Source organism: Mixophyes fleayi, chromosome 1 (genome assembly GCF_038048845.1).
Source record: "Mixophyes fleayi isolate aMixFle1 chromosome 1, aMixFle1.hap1, whole genome shotgun sequence".
Classification (NCBI taxonomy): Eukaryota; Metazoa; Chordata; class Amphibia; order Anura; family Limnodynastidae; genus Mixophyes; species Mixophyes fleayi.
The window spans coordinates 445,301,719-445,324,558 of record NC_134402.1 but is presented as its reverse complement, the minus strand read 5'-3'; the positions used below and the strand labels follow the sequence as shown (position 1 = coordinate 445,324,558).

The following is a 22,840-nucleotide window of genomic DNA, read 5'->3' as shown; positions in this document are numbered from 1 at the left end:
ACCCCAGTGCTGTAAGGCAGAAGTGCTAACCACTGAGCCACCGTGTTGCCCTGCCGTTAAGGCCGTAATTTTATAAAGTGTCGCCTTTTCTACCTCTTCGAGCTGACATTCATTTGTAGTAATTTTAACGTTTTATCTGAAGAGTAAACTGCACTATGTTAAAATATGGCATTATCTGTGTGGAGTTTGCATGTTCTCCCCGTGTTTGCGTGGGTTTCCTCCGGGTGCTCTGGTTTCCTCCCACCCTCCACAAAACATACTAGTAGGTTAATTGTTTGCTATCAAAATTGACCCTAGTCTGTGTGTGTCTGTGTGTGTGTGTATGTTAGGGAATTTAGACTGTAAGCTCCAATGAGCGGGGACTGATGTGAATGAGTTCTCTGTACAGTGCTGCGGAATCAGTGGCGCTATATAAATAAATGGTGATGATGATAGCGCACATTTAAAAATCCATCAACCATTTGGCCCGTGCGACCCTGATTGCTCATTGATAGAACAGGCACTAGGGTAAGAGAAGCTAGGACAATGGCAAGTTGTATCACTGGAGACAAGCAGACCACACGCCTTGGCCGGCCTGCAAAGTTTCACTTTCCTTACTCTGTATGCCGCGTGTAATTCATGGTCCGCGGCACAGGACCACCTCTATCTCACCGTGCTCTGTATGTAATTCCTGCTATCTGTTCTTATATAGAATTGTAGGAATACAGTGGATTTATGTTGCAGGTCTGGAACTATACAAACAAGTGGTTAATCTGAAGCCACTATACAGCACGGTGTCTGAACCTCTCTCACCAAGTACCCTGCAGCATGATACCACCCATGATGGATATTTCTCCCAACTCAGAAACAGAACTGTGGAGTCACATGTCATGGAACCCTACAGTTTAGAGGGAGGGGGACAAGAGCTCCCCCTGCAGGTGATGTAACCACTCCTTGTTCAAAGCTGGTAGCGTTCAGTCGTTGGGTACTAGCTCTGACATGATGCTGACAGCACGGATGCGCTGCTCTATGCAATCATCTCTTGTCTTACAAATTAGCATAGCGCTGTGGAGTGAGGTCTCGTATACTGCCAGGGTCCCTGATATAATACTCTGTTTTTCTCGAAGGGGAGAAAAGTGATGGAAGTTTAAAATAATAAATTTAGTGAAAAATTGTCCTCTTGGCAAATGCTTCGTTGTGTCTATACATATTAAGTACCCAGTATATTTGAGTTAAATTGAAGGCATACTTGAAACTACATTTTATGTAACTCTTCTGTTTCTTGCATGCACAGCGTGGTCATAGGTGTGTCAACAACGGATCGACACCCAGTCAGCTTGGGCCTGTGATTGAGTACACCCCATCGCAGAGGCTGGCATGACTTGAGCAGTGTAACATATAAAGCAGGGGTCAGGGAACTTTTTTACCTTTTACCCCCAAATATAATTAGATACACTGACGTTACCCCCTTGATTTGAAAGGAAGGAAATCGTATATTATTATTGGAATTCAAAATTTTATTGAATCTATTCAAAATTTCTTTGAAAACTTCAAAACTTCAGGTTTTGTAGAAATGATGTTACTTAATTTTTGATGAGAGCATCAATATTGGGGTGTATTGATGTCAGAGCAATTTGGATACAGTCTTCAGCGTCCAATCGATTTCTCTGCTTTGTTTTTATGTTCGTTAGAGTGGAAAATCCTTGTTCGCAAAGGTAGGTTGTTGCAAAAGGCAGCAACTTTTTGACTGCCTCCTCTTGTATAATTTTGATATGACAGATCTGCTTTGTTTTCAAATGCAATACGTGCTTCATTATTACATCGAAGCTCAAGAAGTGCCTCTGCCAACCCTTGAGGCTCTTCTGGTACAACAGCAATTTCACATTTAAAGGGGTCTACAATCCAACTGACATCATGTGAATCGGCAGCATTACCCTCAGGAATTTCATTTTTACCCCATTTGGGGTAATTTACCCCTGTTCCCTGACCACTGATATAAGGGGTACAGCTTGTCTACTATCAACGAATGAACAACAGTAGCGCCCAAAGTGTCTTTGCAGAATGCATAACAAGGCCTTGTCTCGGTTGGGTTATAACGGAAACGTTGCCTGGTCTGTTGAATCCTAGATTGATATTGAAGGACCTGGTGAAGACCACCCATGGTTCTATTCTTCCAGGTGTCCGCAATGGAGGCTGGTAGCGTTGCTGTAATGGGGGGGGGGGGCACAAACACATGAGGGCAGAGCAACATTTCACTGTCTTGCCGGAGAGGTGAATACCTTCATCATTGTGCCCATCTGTTGATGCTCGATACCACAAGGCTACGGAACTGTATTGAATGGTTTCGAGCACCTGACCGTACATTTAGGTTAATGCAGAGGCCTTCCCCAGTCATCGGATCTCAAACCAATCCAGCTTCCATGGGAATAAGTATTCTACAATCTATCAACAGCTAATTTGCAGCATCTATGACGTTGACCTAGGCCAGCTTCCCTGTGTCACGCACTCAACACCTTCTGCAGTCCATGGTCTGATGAATAAAGGGCGTTCTTGAGGGCAACATCTGGAGTGATCCGCTACTGGTTACATGTACCTAATTACGTGTACATTCATTGTATATGAAACAAAGCCACTCAGTGAGGTTGCAGTGCAGGATAAGTGGCATTATATAGCTATAACTATTAATCTTCTGCACATTGGAGCCACTTTTGTTCCTGCGACCTGCGAGACGAGTGTAACCCAGAAGCCTCTGGTGAAGTAAAGAACCACATAACTCATCAATGGGAGAATTACAGAGACGTCAGGGCCAAAGTGACAGATATTAAATGATCTCACATCTCCCAAGCCGTCAATTAATTGCCAGGGGGTGGGAATTTTTGTTGTTGGGGCGGGAATGTTCCCATCTGGATTTCGTTAGGACATAAGACAGACCAGAAAATATTTATCGAATTGCTACAATCTTCTACTGTGACTTTAGTGTTCCTTCTGCTCAGTTAAAATCCACTCTTGAATTGGAAGATTTTTATCCGCTCACCGAAAAGCGACAAGAAATGGCCGCAGTGGTTTTATCAAGAGCAGATTTTTCCTTTTTATGATTCAAAAAGACCCAACTAAAAAGAAGAAGAAAATAAACGTATACATTCGGCCACCAGCTAGCTGCAGCGCACATATGTTCTGTATTTGACGTGACGTCCCGCAGAGAGTTAGTTTTAATTTACACACAAATGTGTTCCTCGCAGCAGTGCAACAGGAAGTCCTATACTCCCATTTTATTTATTTTTTTTGTTTTAAGAAAAAAATTATTGTTTGAGTAACCATACACGCAATTATTCTTCTGGACTTAAAAGTGAAAGATAAAAATTTCTCTCTCGCTTTATTAATTCACTGGAAGCTCAAACAAGACACTGGAAGATGGTTCAATTAGTGGCTGTTTTGCGTTTATCTGTATTGAACAAAGATGTGAAACTTCCTCATTGTCACGAGCGCAGTTTTTCCTGTTTTGTTGGGGTTTTTACTCTCTTCGCCCCCCCTCTGAAATGAACGATTTCTGTCTCGCCAATGAATCGGGAGTAATTTTCATACATCCATTCTGACATTGTTGGTGCAAATAGCAGAGAAATTGAATGTGATTTATTCTCTTGTTGCAAATACTGTAAGGTAGAGAAATCAAAAGACGACCTTTTATTTTGACTACGATTAAACTGGCTTAAAGCTGGTATTTATTGTATGCTTATAGAAACAACGTACTTCGTTCTTAGATGACACGGGAGATGTCGTTTTCTCTCTCTCGGAATAGCAGATGTATTTTGCCTAGCTGTATAATATAAACACGATAGCAAGGACTAACAAACACATACGTTTCATTGTTACGCTGCGTATTGACATGACCCGGGGAACAGAAGTCTGTGTTGTCTATTCAGAAAGAGCACAGACAGCCGGGATCACGATGTTCTGCAGAACAGCATTAGGGAGCTAGCAAAACACAGCTCTCTGAGATCTGCTCAAATAATTATTTTTCAGTTCAGTTTTATTGCCCGTGAGTTGAAGGTGATTTTATTTTTATTTATTTTTATTTTATATTTTTTTCGTCCTAAAGATGCATTTCTAAGTTTTATACTGCAGTCTATTAAAAACAGAAATGAAAATTCCATCCCAATTAAAGCTTTTTTTTTTTTTTTTTCTTTTTTTTTTTTTTAAATTTAATTTTATTTACAACCAACATAACTTTGTGGTTGAGTCCGGCACTGCAATCCACAGATTTATAAGCGTTTCTGGGAGCATCCTCTGGTCATATATACAAAACCTTATAAAATATTAAACTGGGTACACAGTAATGCAGTGATTATTCGGATCACACAATACACGACCGTTTGGTCAGATATTGCAAGACTCTGTACGCTCCCACGATCTGTTTTATCGTATCTGTTGGTTTGGTTTTATGAATTTCCTAAAAATCCTGATCAATGATGGAACGATGTCGGGCAAATGTGGCAGTGTGCACGCACTCACCACCAGCAGTGTAGGCAGATATCTGTACAGTGCACAGAGTCACAATCGTTGTGCAGATGGTTATAAGAGATGATCACAGATCGGTAAATCGTGTAGGTGTGTACACATGGATCAGACATTCATTCGTTGGTGAAATCATTACAGGAATTGCATCTGAAGTAAGATTTCCTAGCTGTGTTCCCACCTTTTTAGAGTGTTTATAGTTTGATTTTTTTCAGGGACAGGGCTGTCTCTGCTCTCTGCAGGTAATTGGCTTTTGGGTATTAAACAAGCAAACTAAGACCACCTGTTCCAACGTACCCAGACGGTGCAAATTCGCCATCCAATACAAGCTTAAAAATATTAAAATGTCTATTTAGATTCAAATTTGGGAAACGATAATCTAACTTGTCCCCTACAGTAATATGTATCTGATTGAAATATGGAGATATGACATAAAAATAAATGTATAGTTCCCCCTTGTGGATGAAAATGTGGTGTTCCCGCTTCCAATAATCCTTTTTCATTGCTTAAGGAGTCTATTTGCTGGGACTCTATGTATAACTGATACCTATGTGCCTTTAACACTTATTTAACACACAAAAAAACATTTAAAATATATTTCATTGAGACTGTAGTGAAGTGAAAATGACACAAATGTGTGTATTTTATCTGCGCTCTGCCTTCAAACAGTGGATGCTGCCATTTTAGTCATGTGAGGTGCGCACAGAGAAGGCAGCCATTTTGTGTGACTAAGATCATGCATATCAATTGAACCAGGGCGATCATTGGGTCACACAGAGATGGCAGCCATTTTGTTAGCTGCAGCAATTTGTCACCGCCATCTATACGTTTGCTAGAGACCAGTAAGACATTGATTTAGATCATAAATTGGATAAATTGTATAGCAAACGCCCTCATATCTCCCTCGCTATTGATGTAAATTAGATGATGCCATTTTTATCTGGGTAAATTATTCACCTCAAGTGTCGGCCTAATGAAACATTCCCTGCCCCTGATTCGTACCAACGCACAGCCTGCTGAATGCCCATGAAATGCCTCTGTAATGGCAGTCCTTAGGAAAGCTCCCATCCATTAAGCCTCCCGCTATTTCTAGTGGTTTCATAGCTTTCTATTAATGAGCGATGCGAGGGCTGCTGTGCCTAATATAACCGCTCGCAGGAATCTGACTTGTAATAGATTTCAGGAGGGCACGTTATTCTTAGTTAATGGGAAAGTGTTTTATCACTGATGCTGATATGTAATTATATGACTGTAACGTTACGGAAAACTTCCAGAAACAAAATGCAGATGTCACTAATGTATGACTATAAAAATACACTTATCGTAGGAATAAACAAAGGAAAAGCGGTGTTTTCATGAATAATGCACCAGTTACTGATGAGGTAAATTGTCCCTCTTGTGATCACTAATGATGGTGCTTATACGTTTCTCTGAGAAACCTCTGCATGAAGAGTTTAATCTTCATGTCCGACACTTTCTCCGTAAACAAAGATATTAATATAGAAATAATTAACGGTTTTGAAAGTCCTGGAACTGCTGTACGATGGCGTGGGAAGACAAGTCAAGGTCATCGGTAACCATTACGCTGTAGTCCTAATTGTCTGCAGACATCTGCCTGGCTCTCGCGTCTGCATTGTAAGCTTCCTCAAGGACAGACGCGCTAGCATTGTATTGGATGGCCTCTGAAACAGTCGTACAGGAAGAGGGGGCACCTGATCGCGTAAAACTATTTATTTTGTTCCTTTCAAAAACCTAATATAAAAACATACTCCACTTAAGATATAGAACTTGGTGTATTAGTGCAGTTCGGGCGCTCGGTTACTCTGATGTAGTTGATAACAAATGTAGACAAACAGCCTTGTTCTAAACTTCGTTGCGAGTTAACGTACACAGCGGTTATTGCTAGGATGTACCCCCCACCCCAAGCCTTCAAAAAGCAGGCATTACATGAACCTACTCACCTGGATATCCCTAAGGCAATCTGTCTGGCATAATTTATTAACCTGATCATGTCTCTCCACTATATCAAGTACAACTGTTTAACATTTAAATCGTCATCATCACCGCCATTTATTTATATAGCGCCACTGATTCTGCAGCGCTGTACAGAGAACTCATTCACATCAGTCCCTGCCCCATTGGAGCTTACTGTCTAAATTCCCTAACATACACACACAGACAGACCGAGAGAGACTAGGGTCAATTTTGTCAGCAGCCAATTAACCTACCAGTATGTTTTTGGAGTGTGGGTGGAAACTGGAGCACCCGGAGGAAACCCACACAAACACGGGGAGAATATACAAACTCTACACAGATAAGGCCATGGATGGGAATCGAACTCATGACCCCAGCGCTGTGAGGCAGAAGTGCTAACCACTGAGCCACCATGCTGCCCTACACCTTTTACTGGCACATTTTATCTTTGTTTCCTTCTCACCATCAGTAACTGACTGTGACTGTCCGCTCCTACTGGTGGCACTTTGCCACCAGACATTCGCCAACGGTGAATGGCAACTGTGCAATAGTTGTAGGAGAATTCGGCTTCCACCACTGGGTTGCTTCGTAAACCTAGAACCGCTTACTTCTGGGTAGCAGACATAGCGCCTCTTTGCTGTGGGCTGGCTGGCACCTCCTGACCGCTTGCTAAGGATCAGGACTGCTGGGCAGCGGGCAGAGTGACACAGAGATGCTGGGTTCAACACAGGACAGCCGGGGAACGGATTAGAGTGTAAACTCTTGGCTGTTGGTCACAGGACATAGGTCAATAGGCATCAGGCTGAATCTTCAAGCAGTGATGTGTATTTGCTCAAGGGGTCCTTACAAGAACCATTACACACTAGTTGGAGGTACTAGTGATCATCCAGAAGGTATTACACATTACATGGTCAAACAAAGCTCTTTATATACTGTTTCTGACACTCATGTTGGCAGGGGGTAAACCTGGCACAACAACATCTGAGATATTACATTCAATGATTAGCCTTAAGATGTAATATGTTCTCTAAAGTTGGATTTAAATGCAATTTAAACTTAGCAAAATTTACATCAATCTGTGATCTCCTAAATTACTTTAAGTTTCGTATCTCTGTAATACACAGGATGTAAGTCTAGCGACCCCCCTTCCCCTCCTGTGCATTCAGGATAAAAGAGGTCTTGGTCACTCACAAATGGAAAGGCCTAATTAGTATGGGATTTCCTTTCTTTAAAAAAAAAAAAAAAAAGATTTCCTCCAACATCTGCCTACTGTGTGCATCAGAAATTAATACATTTCCAATACAAGAATCAATACATTTGCAATGATATAGATCGGCACACTGCGCCAATTGAGATAAATTTATGCAGTAAGTTATTTATAAGTGATACAGCCACAGTTGTACTGGGAGTTACATGCAGTATTTAATGAAGACTGTGGACTCTGTCTTCCGTCCATCCTGGGCCTCTGTGGACAAATAGCCCAGTTTATCTGAAGCCTGCCGTCTCTTTGCAAGTCGGGACATTGCCTTCAGTAGGATCCTTCGCAAGGAAAATGATGCTCCAGCTTTATTTTACAAGGCAGGATAAGCAGAGACTGCCACTAAAGGCACCATCTTCTTCCTGTGCCTCCTAAATATAGGTGCAACTCTGGATTCTCAGCCAGCAGCCAAATGACATCTAGTAGCACTGCAAGAATTTATGCAAGAATTGAAACAGATCCTCACAAAAGCGTTCTCTGATATCCTCTCTGATATAACTGGTTTGTAGCGCTGTATTGAAGCCCTCAAGGCAAATATAGAAGCAAATAAACGCTTCCTGCGTGATCTCATCATTGATAGCCCATACAAGTGATGGAAACCATTAAAGATGAGAATGGAGAAATAATTTAGAGTCTGGAATCTCTCGGAAACGATTGCCCTCCGTTTACTTGAGCCATATCTGAATAGGCTTTTTCACCATTTTGTACCTTTCTTCTAGGATTTGATGCTCCAGATCAAAAGAGCTCACTGGGCTCTTCACTGCAAGCCTAAAGGTTCCAAATCACTGTGGGATGTGATAGTCCGTCTCCTCTTATTTCTGAATGAGAAAAATAAAAATCTGTCAAGCCCTGGCCCACTAGAAAATAGTCAAAAGAAGGAACTGAGAGAAGGATCTAAATCTCTTTGTGACTAAGGCCATCAATACCAATGGGGGCATCCACTCCGCCTATTGGAGGTGGATGGCAGACAACACACTTCCACAGGTGACTCCACAGAGGGTGAGGACCTTCATCCCACTCTAAAGCAAATTAGGAAAGAAAAGGATCCCTCTCACAGACCTTGTCGGGAGTCCCTGAAGGAGGTTGCTGACCACTAGGTAGAATAAGTCCAACTTCTACACCCTATAATTCCAGATCGTCCAACTATTTGTGCACCAACAATTGCTTTGATGTTCATCTGTATAACTGGTGCCACGGTGGATTCTGGGACAGAATTTGACCTTTGCCTGAGTTGTCTAATCTCTATTCAAAGACTTGGTTTAGCTTCCTGCAGAAAGGACACAGAAAATATCTTCTCCCTAGTCTCTAGTGCACTTGGACCAAGATATAACCCCTTCGGCCCTCTGTGTCCTGAAGTCAGAGAGGCAATCTACAGAACTACCCAATCTACTGGCTGGCAGTGGAACATTGTAAGGTGAAGGACTCAACAAAAGACTTCTATGGTCAACTCTGCGAATATATATATATCTCCATCTTCATCACTGAGAGTACAGCCTATCTAGTCACTAGGAAGCAGGGACCTATCATCATCATCATCATCATCATTTATTTATATAGCGCCAACATATTCCGTAGCGCTATCTAGTGACATCACTGAATGCAGGCTTTTCAACCACTTGGAACCAGTGCCTCAAGAATATTTGACCTCTGTGGTTCCTAATGACCTGACTGGCTGCGTGCTTGTTTTACCAGCCAATAAATGATTTGCTTCCACTGTATGTAGGTGACGAGGGTTTACACCTCTTTTAGAGTTGGGACTAATTACGTTTTGAGTGAAAGTCAAAAACGACTTTCAAAAACTTGTCAGTGCAAATTGTATAGTATATTAATATTTTTGACCATTTTTTTTCTATGTTTGCTTTTACAATATGAACATGACAAGTCAATTAGGGCAGTAGAGAGATCATGCTTGGAATGCCATGAGAGATGCAGCTTGTCCGGGCACCAGCAGACAGATCTGGAACAAATAGGTCTGCAGAAATGTAGTCTTTTTACATGCTGACAAAGAGCCATATTTTAATTAAAACCGCTAATAATAGCCCTTACGAGTTCATGTTTTTGAAACCAAAAACCAGGACTTTTCTATGGAAATACATTTGCTCATTCTATAAAACAATTAGAGGGTTATTTAATGACATTGCTGAAAGTTGCAAATTTGAACAAGTGGTCAATTATCTTTTGTCTGTTTTAGCGCAGGTTAGACAATGAAAGCAAATATCTGGTTAGTGTGATTTAGCGCAAATGTTGCACCTAAATGCAAAGTTATACCCCTAATAGGCTCCAATACCGTAAATTCAGTTCGCTCTCGCTGAATGAAGATTCTGATTTGTGGAACAATAATCCTTCCAGTATACACACCAGGATTGTATGGGAACTGCTCCTTATTGGATCCCTGGTTTTGGGATTTCTAAGGTATTTTTATTTTTGTGATTTTGAATGCAGTATCTTCTTGCTGCACATAGTTCATCTTTGTGTACATAGGAACGTATTTAATACCATACTGCAATTACGTACTGTAACCTACGGCAACAAATTGGGAGTCAAATTAACAAAACGTTAGATCTAATTGGTTGCTCTGTGCACCATGCCATTAATTGCCATAGTGAGCACTTAAATGAATGGTTGTAAGCGGTTTTCTATTTTTATTATGTTATTTAAACTGCTGAGGAGATCCCTGATTTGTGTAATGCATGAATGTCATTAGCGAAAATATCAGGTGGGGATTACATTAAAGTGCACTTGTCACATACACACCTGGGAGGCAGCCATTTTGTGGGCTGGACCGATATTTTAATTATGCTGCCTACCAGTTCTTTAGGAGCCAGCGACAACAGTTCATGTTGGATATTGGTTGAACCAACGCAAAATGGCTCCCTTTGTGTTTGTATGTGACAAGCGCCCTTTAACACACCTGTGCACTTTTCAGCTGCTAAAGAACATTTGAATGATTATTAATGAGCTTGTTTCCACTATTGCGTTCTAAAAATGTTCTTGCCCCATTTTTCATGCATTTAACGCTCACTACCATTCAGTAGATTGATTTGGTGGAAGTAAAACGCAAGGAAAGCGATGGGGAAACGCTTTTTACCCATTTTGTTTTGCAAGTTTGTGTGAATGAGCTCTCAAAAGTGGAAACCCCATTTTTAAACCACCATTGCAGCCTTTGCAATGTGTCTTTTGTTGTTCGTTTAGTAGACCTCTCCCGCAGAGTTCCCCAGTATTGTGGTCCGTGCCTTCACATTGTATATCCAGACGCTGTATTGAACGCTCTTCTAGACGAAAATCCTTTAAAACCGAGGACTCGATAACATTTGGAATTCTAGAGTTCCCCGTGTATCAAGGTCACAAAACATTACTTCCTAGAAAGTCTGACTGCTGATAAATCATGTAGGTCCATTGGGAGCTTCTGACGAGAGGTTTCGTCCTAGTTCTGTCACTTTTCCGGTGTGCAGCCTCAGTGTGAGCTTCTGTCTGCCCCCTGCACGTGGGTAAATTCTCTAATTGCTGCTATCCATCCTATACCGCTCATTAATCATGTCTCGCAGGCCCAGATAAGACAAAGCCTGCTCGGAATTCTTACAAGTCTGCTTGTTGCACACAGTGGGAGCAGCCAGGTTGTGCTTTGAACCAATATTGATGTCAACACAGCTTATCCAGGATGAAATAGAGACATGGGACTTTGTTTCCACCTTCGGATCACTTTAACTTACAGGCTTGTGCTCCTAGACATTGATTTCAGAAAGGATTCAAGACCTCATGTGCGGGAATTTACTCCCGCACTACATACACGTACTGGTAGGTTAATTGGCTGGTGACTGAAATGGACCCTAGTGGGCTTGTGTTTAGGTCATTTAGATTGTAAGCTCCAGTGGGGACAAGGACAGATGGGAATGACAAATATTCTCTGCACAGCGCTACATTATATGGAAGCCTATTAAAGAATCTATTCATAATGAAAAGTAATATTATATTCCAGTTGCAAATCAGCAAACTGCTTCCCCTGTATAAAAATTTCTCTCGTCTTTTAAAACATCACATTAAAAAAAGGTATATGAAATATGTAAATACATCTTATTTAGAATATTTTAATATTCTTAGTATTACCTATTTTCTATGCATTAAAAGCAGCATTGTTTGTGCTGAAATGATGATACAATGCTAATTTGCAGCCCTCTACCGAGAATTCCATACATCTATTTTTGCTTTTCTGTAGAAACTGTTTGCATATTTTTACTTGTGAATGTCTTCTGTTTATAGTGAAGTGTTTGGGTGGAAATACAGTATATGGTGTAGCAACAGCCTACACGCACCATTAACTATTAATTGTCTAACACAGGAGAGACACTTATGCCTACACAACTAAGTGAGCTAAAGACGTTGACCCCGCTTGAATTCACCCAGGTCTGCGGAAAACAACCAAGTTCAGTAATTGACCGCTTTTACTTATAGTTATAGCTGGGTTGGTGTGACAAGGTTAGCGGAAAACATTTTGGGTATCTATATTTAATAAAAGAAACAATATCTGAGCCATGGGACCTACCGACCGGTGAACCCTAACCTCTGCCGTGGGTAAATAACTTAAAGGATTCTGAGAGATGCGAAAACTAGTGTCGAAAATAATTTGATAAGTGTCCACATGGATTCAGAAAGGACCGCTTATGCTTATCAGATATTTGTTTTGTATGTTTTGATGCGAGTAGAACAATTGTGATATATTTAGAGTTTGGCAGAAGCGTTCGATACTGTTCTATGCAAGGTCTGGTACATAAGATCAGTACTAGGTCTAGGAGAAAAAATATGTACGTGGGTAGAGAGCTGGCTGAAAGATTGAAGGCAAAGGGAAGTTATAAATGGAAGATATTCAGACTGTGCTAAAGTTATCGGCCCTTTTCAATCCCTTTAATGACCTTGCTGATGGCCTACAGTGTACCGTCTCCATGTTTGCTGATAACCCGAAGCTTTGTACCAACGCTACTGAAAGATTTTGACAAGATGGCGAACTGGGCAGGGGATCGGGAGCTAAAAATGAAGCATCGGGTTGGGTTGTAAACTTGGTTCGTTGGAACAAGTGCAAAATGGGTACAATTAGGGACGTCCAGCAGTGGCTGTAAAGGTTAATAGAGTCCTAGGATGCATAAAAAAATAAATGCAGATGATGTAAAGATGTTGGAGGAAATGTGTTTTTGGAAGCAAGGAAATCTCATGCTAATTAGGCCTTTCCATTTGTGAGTGACCAAAACATCTTTTAGCCTGAACGCACAGGAAGGGGTCGTTAGACTTTCATCCTGTGTCTTAGAGAGATAGGAAACCTAACGGCAAGTAATTTAGGATATCACAGATTTATGTAAATTTTGTTAAGTTTAAATTGCATTTGAAGTCATGTTTAGAGAATATATTACATCTCAATGCTAATCATTGAGTGTAATATCTCAGACTTTGTGGTGCCACCCAGGATCAGAGGGCTGGTTTACCCCCTGCCAATATGTCTCAGAAACAGTATATAAAGAGCTCTGTTTTACCATGTAATGTATTACACCATCTATACCTCTGATTGATCCACTAGTATCTCCAACTAGTGTGTAATGGTCCTTGTCAGGACCCCTTGAGCAAATACACATCATTGCTTAAAGATTCTGCCTGCTGCCTATTGCCTGTTGTATCGTGTGACCAACAGATAAGAGCTTACACTCTAATCCGTTCCTCGGCTGTCCTGTGTTGAACCCAGCGTCTATGTCAGCACTTGGTCTTGCTACCCAGCAGTCCTGATTCATAGTAAGCGGTCAGGAGGTACCAGCCGACTGACGTCTGAGGCGCTGCAGCAGCTATACCTGCTACCCCAGAAGTAAGCGGCTCTAGGCACGGATGAAGCAGCTAGGTGGTGGCAGCGAGATTCTCCTACTACTATTGCACAGTTGGCGAGTGTCTGGTGGCAAGGTAACCCCTGGTGAGGTTAATTTTGCAGCCGTTGCACCAGGGTACTTATTTTGCCTTCTGCACCGAGCGTGATTACAATTGAAGGTTAAACTTGATAGCGCTGTGCCTCTTTCTTTTTGTTTACTATGTAACTATGATTTTTGGGCAAGCTGCATCTTCTGACCTATTTTTGGTGAATACTAAATCAAGCTCTTGCTCATTATAGGACTTTCTGCTTTAGTCCCATCGGTAAGCGAGTTTAAAATCCAAATATACCCTTCTAGGAAGAAAGAGCGTTGCATCAGCCCGTACAGGTCATTAAAGGACACGCCAGTCCCTATTTCTATACAGACTACACAAAGTAGAACAGGTTATTTATTTTTTTTCCCCCCATTTAAGTTTCCTTGTTGCAGTGAACTGAATATGAGCTAAACTTGTTTTATGTCAAAAACAAAACGCAAAAAAACAACTTAAAATGTGTTCTGCCATGTAAGTGCCAGCTCTCCCAATTATTATGATTTTCAGTGGCAAGGACACAGTGTACCTTTGCATGCAGGCATTCTGAATGTAAATACCATTCCGCTAACCTAAAATAACACTAGTTATGTTTTTTTGAATTGTTGCACAGTTGAAAAAGTCAAGTATTGTACAGACTCTCCTCTTGTACTACTTATTTTTATGGGTTTTTAAAAAATAGCAAAACACTTTTTTTTTATTTTGTAATAAAAAAAAATATATAAGGACAGGCTTTTGTTCGCTTATCCTCAAAGAACATTTCAGTGAAAAGTTTCTGTGGATCTGTTAAAAACAAATAGTAGAAACTAATGCAAGGCCAGTATAAATGTATAACTTGTCTAAAAAAAAATAATTAGTGATCTCTTTAGAGCGGTTAGTTCAATTCCCGACCATGGCCTTATCTGTGTGGAGTTTGTAAGTTCTACCTGTGTTTGCGTGGGTTTCCTCCGGGTGCTCCGGTTTCCTCCCACACTCCAAAAACATACTGGTAGATTAATTGACTGCTATAATATTGACCCTAGTCTGTCTGTCTGTGTGTTAGGGAATTTAGACACTAATTTCCAATGGGAATTGATGTGATTTACAAATATTCTCTGTACAGCGCTGCGGAATTGGTGGTGCTATATTAATAAATGTTCTATCTTCATTTGTCTTTCAAAGTAGAGTTATTACAATAAAGTAAAATACTTTAATGCAGTCCAGTAACTGGAAAATAGAAGAATTAACTTAAATCAGTATATCTTGCTTGCGGTTGGTACTGTGATGCCACTAGGAACCAGTGACATCGCTGAGAGTGCAGCCTATCCAGTCACTAGGAACCAGTGACATCGCTGTGAGTGCAGCCTATCCAGTCACTAGGAACCAGTGACATCGCTGAGAGTGCAGCCTATCCAGTCACTAGGAACCAGTGACATCGCTGAGAGTGCAGCCTATCCAGTCACTAGGAACCAGTGACATCGCTGTGAGTGCAGCCTATCCAGTCACTAGGAACCAGTGACATCGCTGAGAGTGCAGCCTATCCAGCCACTAGGAACCAGTGACATCGCTGAGTGTAGCCTATCCAGTCACTAGGAACCAGTGACATCGCTGAGAGTGCAGCCTATCCAGTCACTAGGAACCAGTGACATCGCTGAGAGTGCAGCCTATCCAGTCACTAGGAACCAGTGACATCGCTGAGAATGCAGCCTATCCAGTCACTAGGAACCAGTGACATCGCTGAGAGTGCAGCCTATCCAGTCACTAGGAGTCAATGACATCCTGCGGCTCTTTGTGCTCATGCTTCAGTCATGTTACTAGTACCTAGTGAATCGATGGGATGAATATTGGTTCAGGCACAAAATGGCTGCTTCCACAAGATATAGATCACAGGCTTTACGTGCATCGTCCCTCGCGCTGTACAGTTGGGTGAGAGGTAGCCCGTTGTGTGGTATGCTCTCGTTCCTTTGTTAAAAGGTGCTAATCTGCGAATGCTGAAAACTTCCCATTACCTCACGCCTGGACACTCTGTATCATTTCTCAGCTATATATATTTAGAATCTCCAAAATTAAATAAAACGATGAGTAGCCATTCAGACACCGTGTCCCACAGGAGTAGCTGCATGTGAATTATCACATCTCTACATAGTGGTTTAATCCCACAGATAAAGCCCCTATGTTTCATAGACTGGCTTTCTTATGTCGGATGAGGTAACACCATTTAAAATACCGTTCTCTACTTATTCTGTGACGGGCCGCTCGCAGATTTGTGCCCGAACTATGCTAGTGACACTCTTCTCTTCTGCTTATTGAAATTGTAATCGTTCTCCATTCAGTGCCCTATTCATACCCCAAGAGTGGGTCAAATTTACTCATTAGAGTGTTCACATTATTCAAGCCTGTCCCCCCACTCACCTTAATGCATCATAATCATCATCATCTGCTTTCTTTATGAGACAGAGAATCATCTTCTTGGTTCTAAGTTTACCCCGTCCTCCATGCTTTCCAAATTTCCCTCGTGGTTATGAAGTATTGCTTCGTATTCACCAATTTTCTATGGCCAATGAGGGGTCTTGGGGCACTGTACCCGATATATAGATATAGATATAGATATAGATATAGATATAGATATAGATAGATATATATATATATATATATATATATATATATATATATATATATATATATATATATAGCTGAATCATTCACTGACCAGGGGATAAATGAATTAATGTTGATTCTGGCGAATCACCAATATTGGGCGATAGTGCCAACCAGATTTAAAATTTAAAACCTGCTTTTAATTAATTTGCAGTTTTAAACAATATTCCTGAATATCCATGATTTGCCAGAATGGAACATTGATAGATTTCCCACCAAGTCAACGAATGATTCTGTACGTCAGGTTTCCACACATTGAACCTTGCACATCGGACATCTGTGACATGTAAAACATGTGGCAACACAGTAGACCGTGCTGTCTCCATGTGTGCAATCTCTGGCTCTATGCCAGTTATTATATATATATATATATATATATATATATATATATATATATATATATATATATATATTCCATTGTGTATATATATATATATATATATATATTCCATTGTGTGTATATATATATATATATATATATTCCATTGTGTGTATATATATATATATATATATATTCCATTGTGTGTATATATATATATATATATATATATATATATATATATATATATATATATATATATATATATATATATATATATGTATATATATTCCATTGTATATATATTCCATTGTATATTATGTGCATTTAGTGTAAACCACTATATTCAAGTAGAGATTGATAGTAGGTGCCTTGTATCCATTCCTCTGCTTGGTTCTTGTTGCATAACACTAACCAGTGTAATTAATTAGTCTAGTTTCTGTTTCCTAGAAATGCACAGTCAAAAAAATAATTTGCTTTTGCCAATTTATTATTTGTGTGTGCATACGTTTATTCCTAATGGTGAACCTTCTTTGCATCCTCATTTTCACTCTCAAGTTCAATAAAAATAAACATTAATTTTGATGCAAAGCTTTAATTCCACCTTATTAAATACAAGCACATAATATCCCCCCTCTTGTTTTTACCTCCTGTTGTGTCTGCACCAGTACGTTTAGAAAATCTACAGAAAATTTATAAACAGCCACTTTTTAGTATGTGGTGTAAAACTTCGTTTGACAAAAATGCTACGAGGGGCGTTTGATAACAGGCGCAGAGGAAAATAGCGAGGTTGTCCTTGGCAACTAAATCGGTGTCTTGTTTAAATTTTCTAAAAATCAAAAAGATGCCAAATTGGTGGGTTTTTTTCTCTGCACAGGTTTCCATAAATCATCCAATACTATCATAATTGCTCTTTATTGAATTTACGATAACATGATCTTTGCATGCAGATTATTTTGGGACAATAATAACATTAATGTGAACCAGAATTTTTATTTGGATTCATAGGGGGATATTCAATTGTTAGCGGGTTTTTGTTTTTTTCCTGCCGTGTAAAAAGCGGATTTTTGACGACAATAGCGACTGTTTTGAGTTAGCGCAGCAGGAAAACTTGTGCAATTCAAATGAAAAAGGGGACGCTGCCCCCGCGCGTTAAAAATTGTGTTTGCGAGATTTTAGGGGAGTGAAGGGGAGTTTTAACGTGGTCATGTATAACACAAAAAAAGGATTTGCATACATTTTCCATACATTAGATTGCATTACACATTGATAATATCTACATTATAGTACTTTCTTTAGCATATTTTTTATTTGAACTATTTTTAACCATACAATCATCTATACCCTGTCAAAACACATTACTACATTCATATTGTACCAAAACATACATAAATATAATTATTTGGATATTTAAATTTTTTTTTTATTTCATTATTTTTTCACAAGAAAATCAACTTACACAAGTTAGACATTAGTGATAAGTTTAACTTTTTTCCAACATTTTTACATGATTTCAAATACTTTTCAGAGGTTTTTTTATTTTTAACACACCCCAAAGAGATAAAACAGCATATTTTCCTTTTTTACCCGCTGCGTTAAAAAAACAATTGAATAGCTTTTAACGCGGCTGCCTCCCGCACACCCTATACTTTCAATAGACCTTCTACTGGAGCGCGAGAGGACCGTTTGATGAAAAAGAAATGTAGCGTTAAAAATGGAATTGAATTGCGGGTAAAGTTTAACCCGCTCGAAAATGATAAAAAAAAAGCGTTAAAAAATGACTAGCAGATGTAAAGCACTTTCAGGGACGATTGGGGGGGCGTGGTGGATCAGATGCCAATTACTTGGGCCCTGGCCTGCTTGTATGGTGCTAGGATCCACCAACCGGGTGTGGCTATGCCTCCATCGGCAGCTATGAAAGTGGCCCTAAGAAGTTGCTGTTGCGGGGCCCGAAATTCTTCTTGGTGGTCCTGGCTCCTAGCTACAGGAAATGAACTCTTTAGTAGGGCAGTTGGTTATATTAAGGTGGTGTTTTCTCATTTAAAAGAAGACAAAAAAAATGCCTCCAGCAGACAGGCGATGTAGGCAGCCCCCTCTGTAAGACCTATCTCGCAAGCTATTTCTATGCACTATTGGCTAATCCAATTAAGGAACAGCTGAAGTATAGAATTCTTATAGCCTAAAAAGAACCTGAAACAAAATCAATATAGGGATGTGCTATATCCAGAAAAAATTCCCAACAGTACAAATAATTTGTTAACGAGAACTAAAGTTGAAAAGCTCAAATCCTCAGCCTGCGGTTTCCACGAACTAGAAAGCATCCGATGTGGAGTATATCCTTCAAACGGTTTTTATTATAAGAAAAAGACAATATTTAATAAACGTACAGTTTACAAATATCTATTGAGAATGTCGAGTATCACCATAACGATCTTAGAATGTTGGGGTCATAATAGGAATGATGTAAACAGCAGATAATACGGAATGAACACAAGAGTCCCACTTCTGATTGTTGGTTCAGGAGATCGCTTTCAAGACGTGTGTATGAATGAAACGTCCATCAAACTGGGGTCACAGTAAGGGATAAGAAGCCTTGATTTAAATGCCTCACAAGCCTGCTTACCACTATGTCAGCGGAGCGTCGGTCATAGATGAAAGATGCAGGTATTGTATCCAGCGGCTCCCAGTCCCGCACCTGTGTAGGCCTCCTTAAGCAGAATGACCATCGCTGCGTGCACATTACTTTAAGATATTTCCAACCCAGGTTTCGTAGGAAATCCTCTTTGTCATGGTAGCTCCTGAAGGTTTCACTATTTCGAGATTGCTGTTATACGTAGTGATTTGATCCTGGACAACATTTCTCACCAATCCGACGCGTTTCTCCTCTCACCTACAGCGGTTTCCTCAGAGGGATAGTTAGCCACCTTGTCCACGGCAACATTTTAAATAACGATCCACCAATCAACAGGGCTGGATCCGGGACTTTATCATATCTTTTAGTTGTAATGAAAAACTTCCAACTTTATTGCAGCGGTATTAATACTTTTTTGTTTTTAAATCCATATAAAAATCCCTCTAAGACTCTGAAGTTCAGAGCAGCTTCTGCTCCGCTTCTTCCCATCAATACTCCATGAGTTATTGCAGAACTGTTCCTATCAGTGAGGGCAGCCTTGGACGCAGGCGGACGAGGTGTTTTTTTTATTTTCTCTGTAATGTTTTTATAACTGAGCCCAAAGGAGCCGGACTCCTCGCCGTGTCAATAGGCCATCGGCTCGTCTACACCTCGGGTACCCTGGGGGTTTTACGGTAAACACAGAGTGAAACCGTTTAATTTGGAAAGGCTGGTTCAGGCCAAATCATTCTGTTCAGGAGGATACACATAATCTATGGCCCTTCCTGGTCCGCTCTGTTGTGTCCCTATAAGATAATCCCTCCTGGTAATAGAATAATGACACTTATATCCTTTCCCACATCCAGCACATGACCCCGCCGAATACCTCAGATGCTCCTTGGTATTATTAGCAGCCAGTTTAATTAATTAGCTGCCGCAATCATCTCATAGAGATAGTTGTATTATTTTCTGAGATTTAGCAAATTGTTCTGTAGTTGGAAACGTGACTCTGTTGCAGCAGTTACGTTTTATTAGGGGGAGAAGGATGTTTTAGGGGCAAACCTGACAGACATCAAGGGACGCAAGTGAGGATCTCAAAAGGGCCACACATTACTCTTTATTTTTATTTATTTGCAATAATTAAGACGCCAATGCTGCGATCATCCAAAAATGGCCGCCATGCCACTTGGCCCTCCCCACGTGCCCCCATACACACACACACACACACACACACACACACACACACACACACACACACACACACACACACACACTTCCTAATTCAGTAATTTAATTACAGCCTAAGAAATACTTACATTCAATCCAGAGCCTGCACGGGAAAGAGGGAGACCACATGGGGCTGAATACACTTGTCTCCCTCTGATATGCTGCGTGACCTCCCTGTTATGTCAGAGTGGGGGCCCAGAGCTGGGGGCCGCAGTTCACCCATCACTGTTCTAGCTACTGCTGTCATAGGGTGTGGGCACGCAACTACACTTTAAGAGCATTTTGACGTTAATTATTATATGTATGAAGATACATTGCATTCCATTAATGCCGTCTCCCAAATATATATATAATATATTGATCTATTCTCTGTATGTATGTTGTGCAGAGTGTGTGTACTGCTGATATTCGCCCTCCGTCAAAGCCTATATGCTGAACTGTTTGTCTTTCTCCTATATGAACGGTATAATGTCCGAAACTCCATTCACCATTCATAACTAGTTATGTTCCACTTTATCCCGCTTTTAGTGAGATACCCCAGTGTGTCAGCTCGTCGTCTGTTTGGCACGTGCTGATTTTTTTTTTTTTTTAACTACACACGTTAAGTATCAATTACTGGAAACAGCATAAAGATGTATATGGTGACAACGAAGGTCTAATCCAGGGTCCGGCCTATTAAATGTGTTGGAACCGTGTTATTAGAGCGAACATATCGCATGTTTCAGCGTTGAGCCTGGATTTAAGAAGATTTGTGATCACCCCCTATTCTCCTAAGGTCAATTAAAATGGTTCTCACACTATTTTTTAAACTTTCGTTATCCAGCTTGTTTCTGGATTGTAAGCTTCTCTGTATCCATGTGTACTGATCCGTGATATCACACGTAAACCCAATTGTTATAATGTAGGTGGATGGCGGTCGTCCTTATGGAGTAATATTAGCGATAGAGTATAAATTGCTTCCATTGTACAAAATGCCTTCATTCCTGGTTAGAAGCTGTGATATAGGGCGGTCACGTAGTAATGTTGTCTCATTCTTTCCAGGAAACAGCAGAAGCCGCCGGGAGGGATTAAGCCGCCTCTACCGCCGCCGCCGCCGCAGCTTAACGAGCACCAACAGGTAACTGCCAAACACAACACCAGGGAGCACCAGAAACCGTACCAAGGATGCCAACCACAGCACCCCTCAGGCAAGCAGGGTCACCACGGCTACAGCCAAAACCGCCGATGGCACCACAACCAGAAGCACCTGCAGAACGACAGAGACCCACTGAGACACGCCAAAGAGATGGAGAGCCTGAAGATCGAGGACGCCTCAGTTTGCACAGCCCACATCCCCCTAGACATTCACCGCAGCACAGAGACCGCAGAGAGACAATGCCAGCAGACATGTAGCACCGAATCTGAAGCCAAGCGGAAAGATAATATTCAGAGCAGAGATCGGGAAAGGCCGAAGGTGAACCTGCTCCAATCTTCTAAAGACCGGCTGCGGAGAAGGCTGAAAGAGAAGGTAAGAAACTGGCATAAGATATCTACTTACCACTATGTGTGTAGTCGGACTTTGTGATGTCTCTCTTGATGTTACTTTATGATTGGCACAGTGGTGGCATGGTTACTGTGGTCCTGGGTATAATGCCAGTTAGGGCACTGTCTGTGGCGTTTGTATGTTCCTCCCATGTTTGTGTGTGTTTCCTCCACATGCTCTGTTAATTGGCTTCCCTTGAAGTTGACCATGGTGCGTGTTTGGGTGGTGGAGAATTTGGATTTTCAGAAAGTACAAGAACGAACGATATTATAAAGGGATATTATCCCATATTAGTAACAGATTATGGGAACAACACTGCATTTCTGGGTGCATGGGTCCCCTTCATTAGGCACACAAATGCCTTAAAATGTTTTGGTCTTTTGCCAACAAATATGGGATAAATATCCTTGTACAATATCGTCCTCTTCAGTACTCAGTAGCCTGTTCATTAAACATGGTGGGTTAAACATTCAGTGGGTTGTTGGCATCTAGGAGAACTTTTGTCACCTAGGTCATGGCTTAGAGCTGAGATGCTGACACTGAGGGATGGGAGTCCTAATTGAGTTTCCAGAATAAGTTGTTGGGGTTCCTGTTTTCATCATGTATGCATATATTGAGAACTGCTTCTTTGTGAGGTCTCAGGACAATGGTATCCTGACACTTAGGATCCAGATAGAAAGTAAAAAAAAAAAAGTATGTCATACTCTCTGTTGCTTGAAAAAGAGCTATCGAGTTATACAAAAGTAAACATCAGTGGCACCCATCAACCATATTGCATTCTGTTGGTTCCAGGGCGGGCACCCTGGGGCGCTCTCATTGGTTGCCGGGGCGGGCACCCTGGGGCGCTCTCATTGGTTGCCGGGGCGAGCACCC

The 22,840-nt window shown here is 40.9% G+C and overlaps 1 protein-coding gene across 5 annotated transcripts in view; it reads left to right on the top strand.

Annotated features, from left to right (window-relative positions):
* Nucleotides 1-22,840, top strand: part of CTIF (cap binding complex dependent translation initiation factor) — a 154,324-nt gene that overhangs the window by 67,234 nt on the left and 64,250 nt on the right. For all 5 annotated transcript variants that reach the window (XM_075185905.1, XM_075185886.1, XM_075185911.1 and 2 more), the window contains exon 9: nucleotides 21,487-21,952. In XM_075185905.1, coding sequence (XP_075042006.1) covers nucleotides 21,487-21,952 — 466 coding nt within the window. The remainder of the gene's footprint in view (nucleotides 1-21,486; nucleotides 21,953-22,840) is intronic.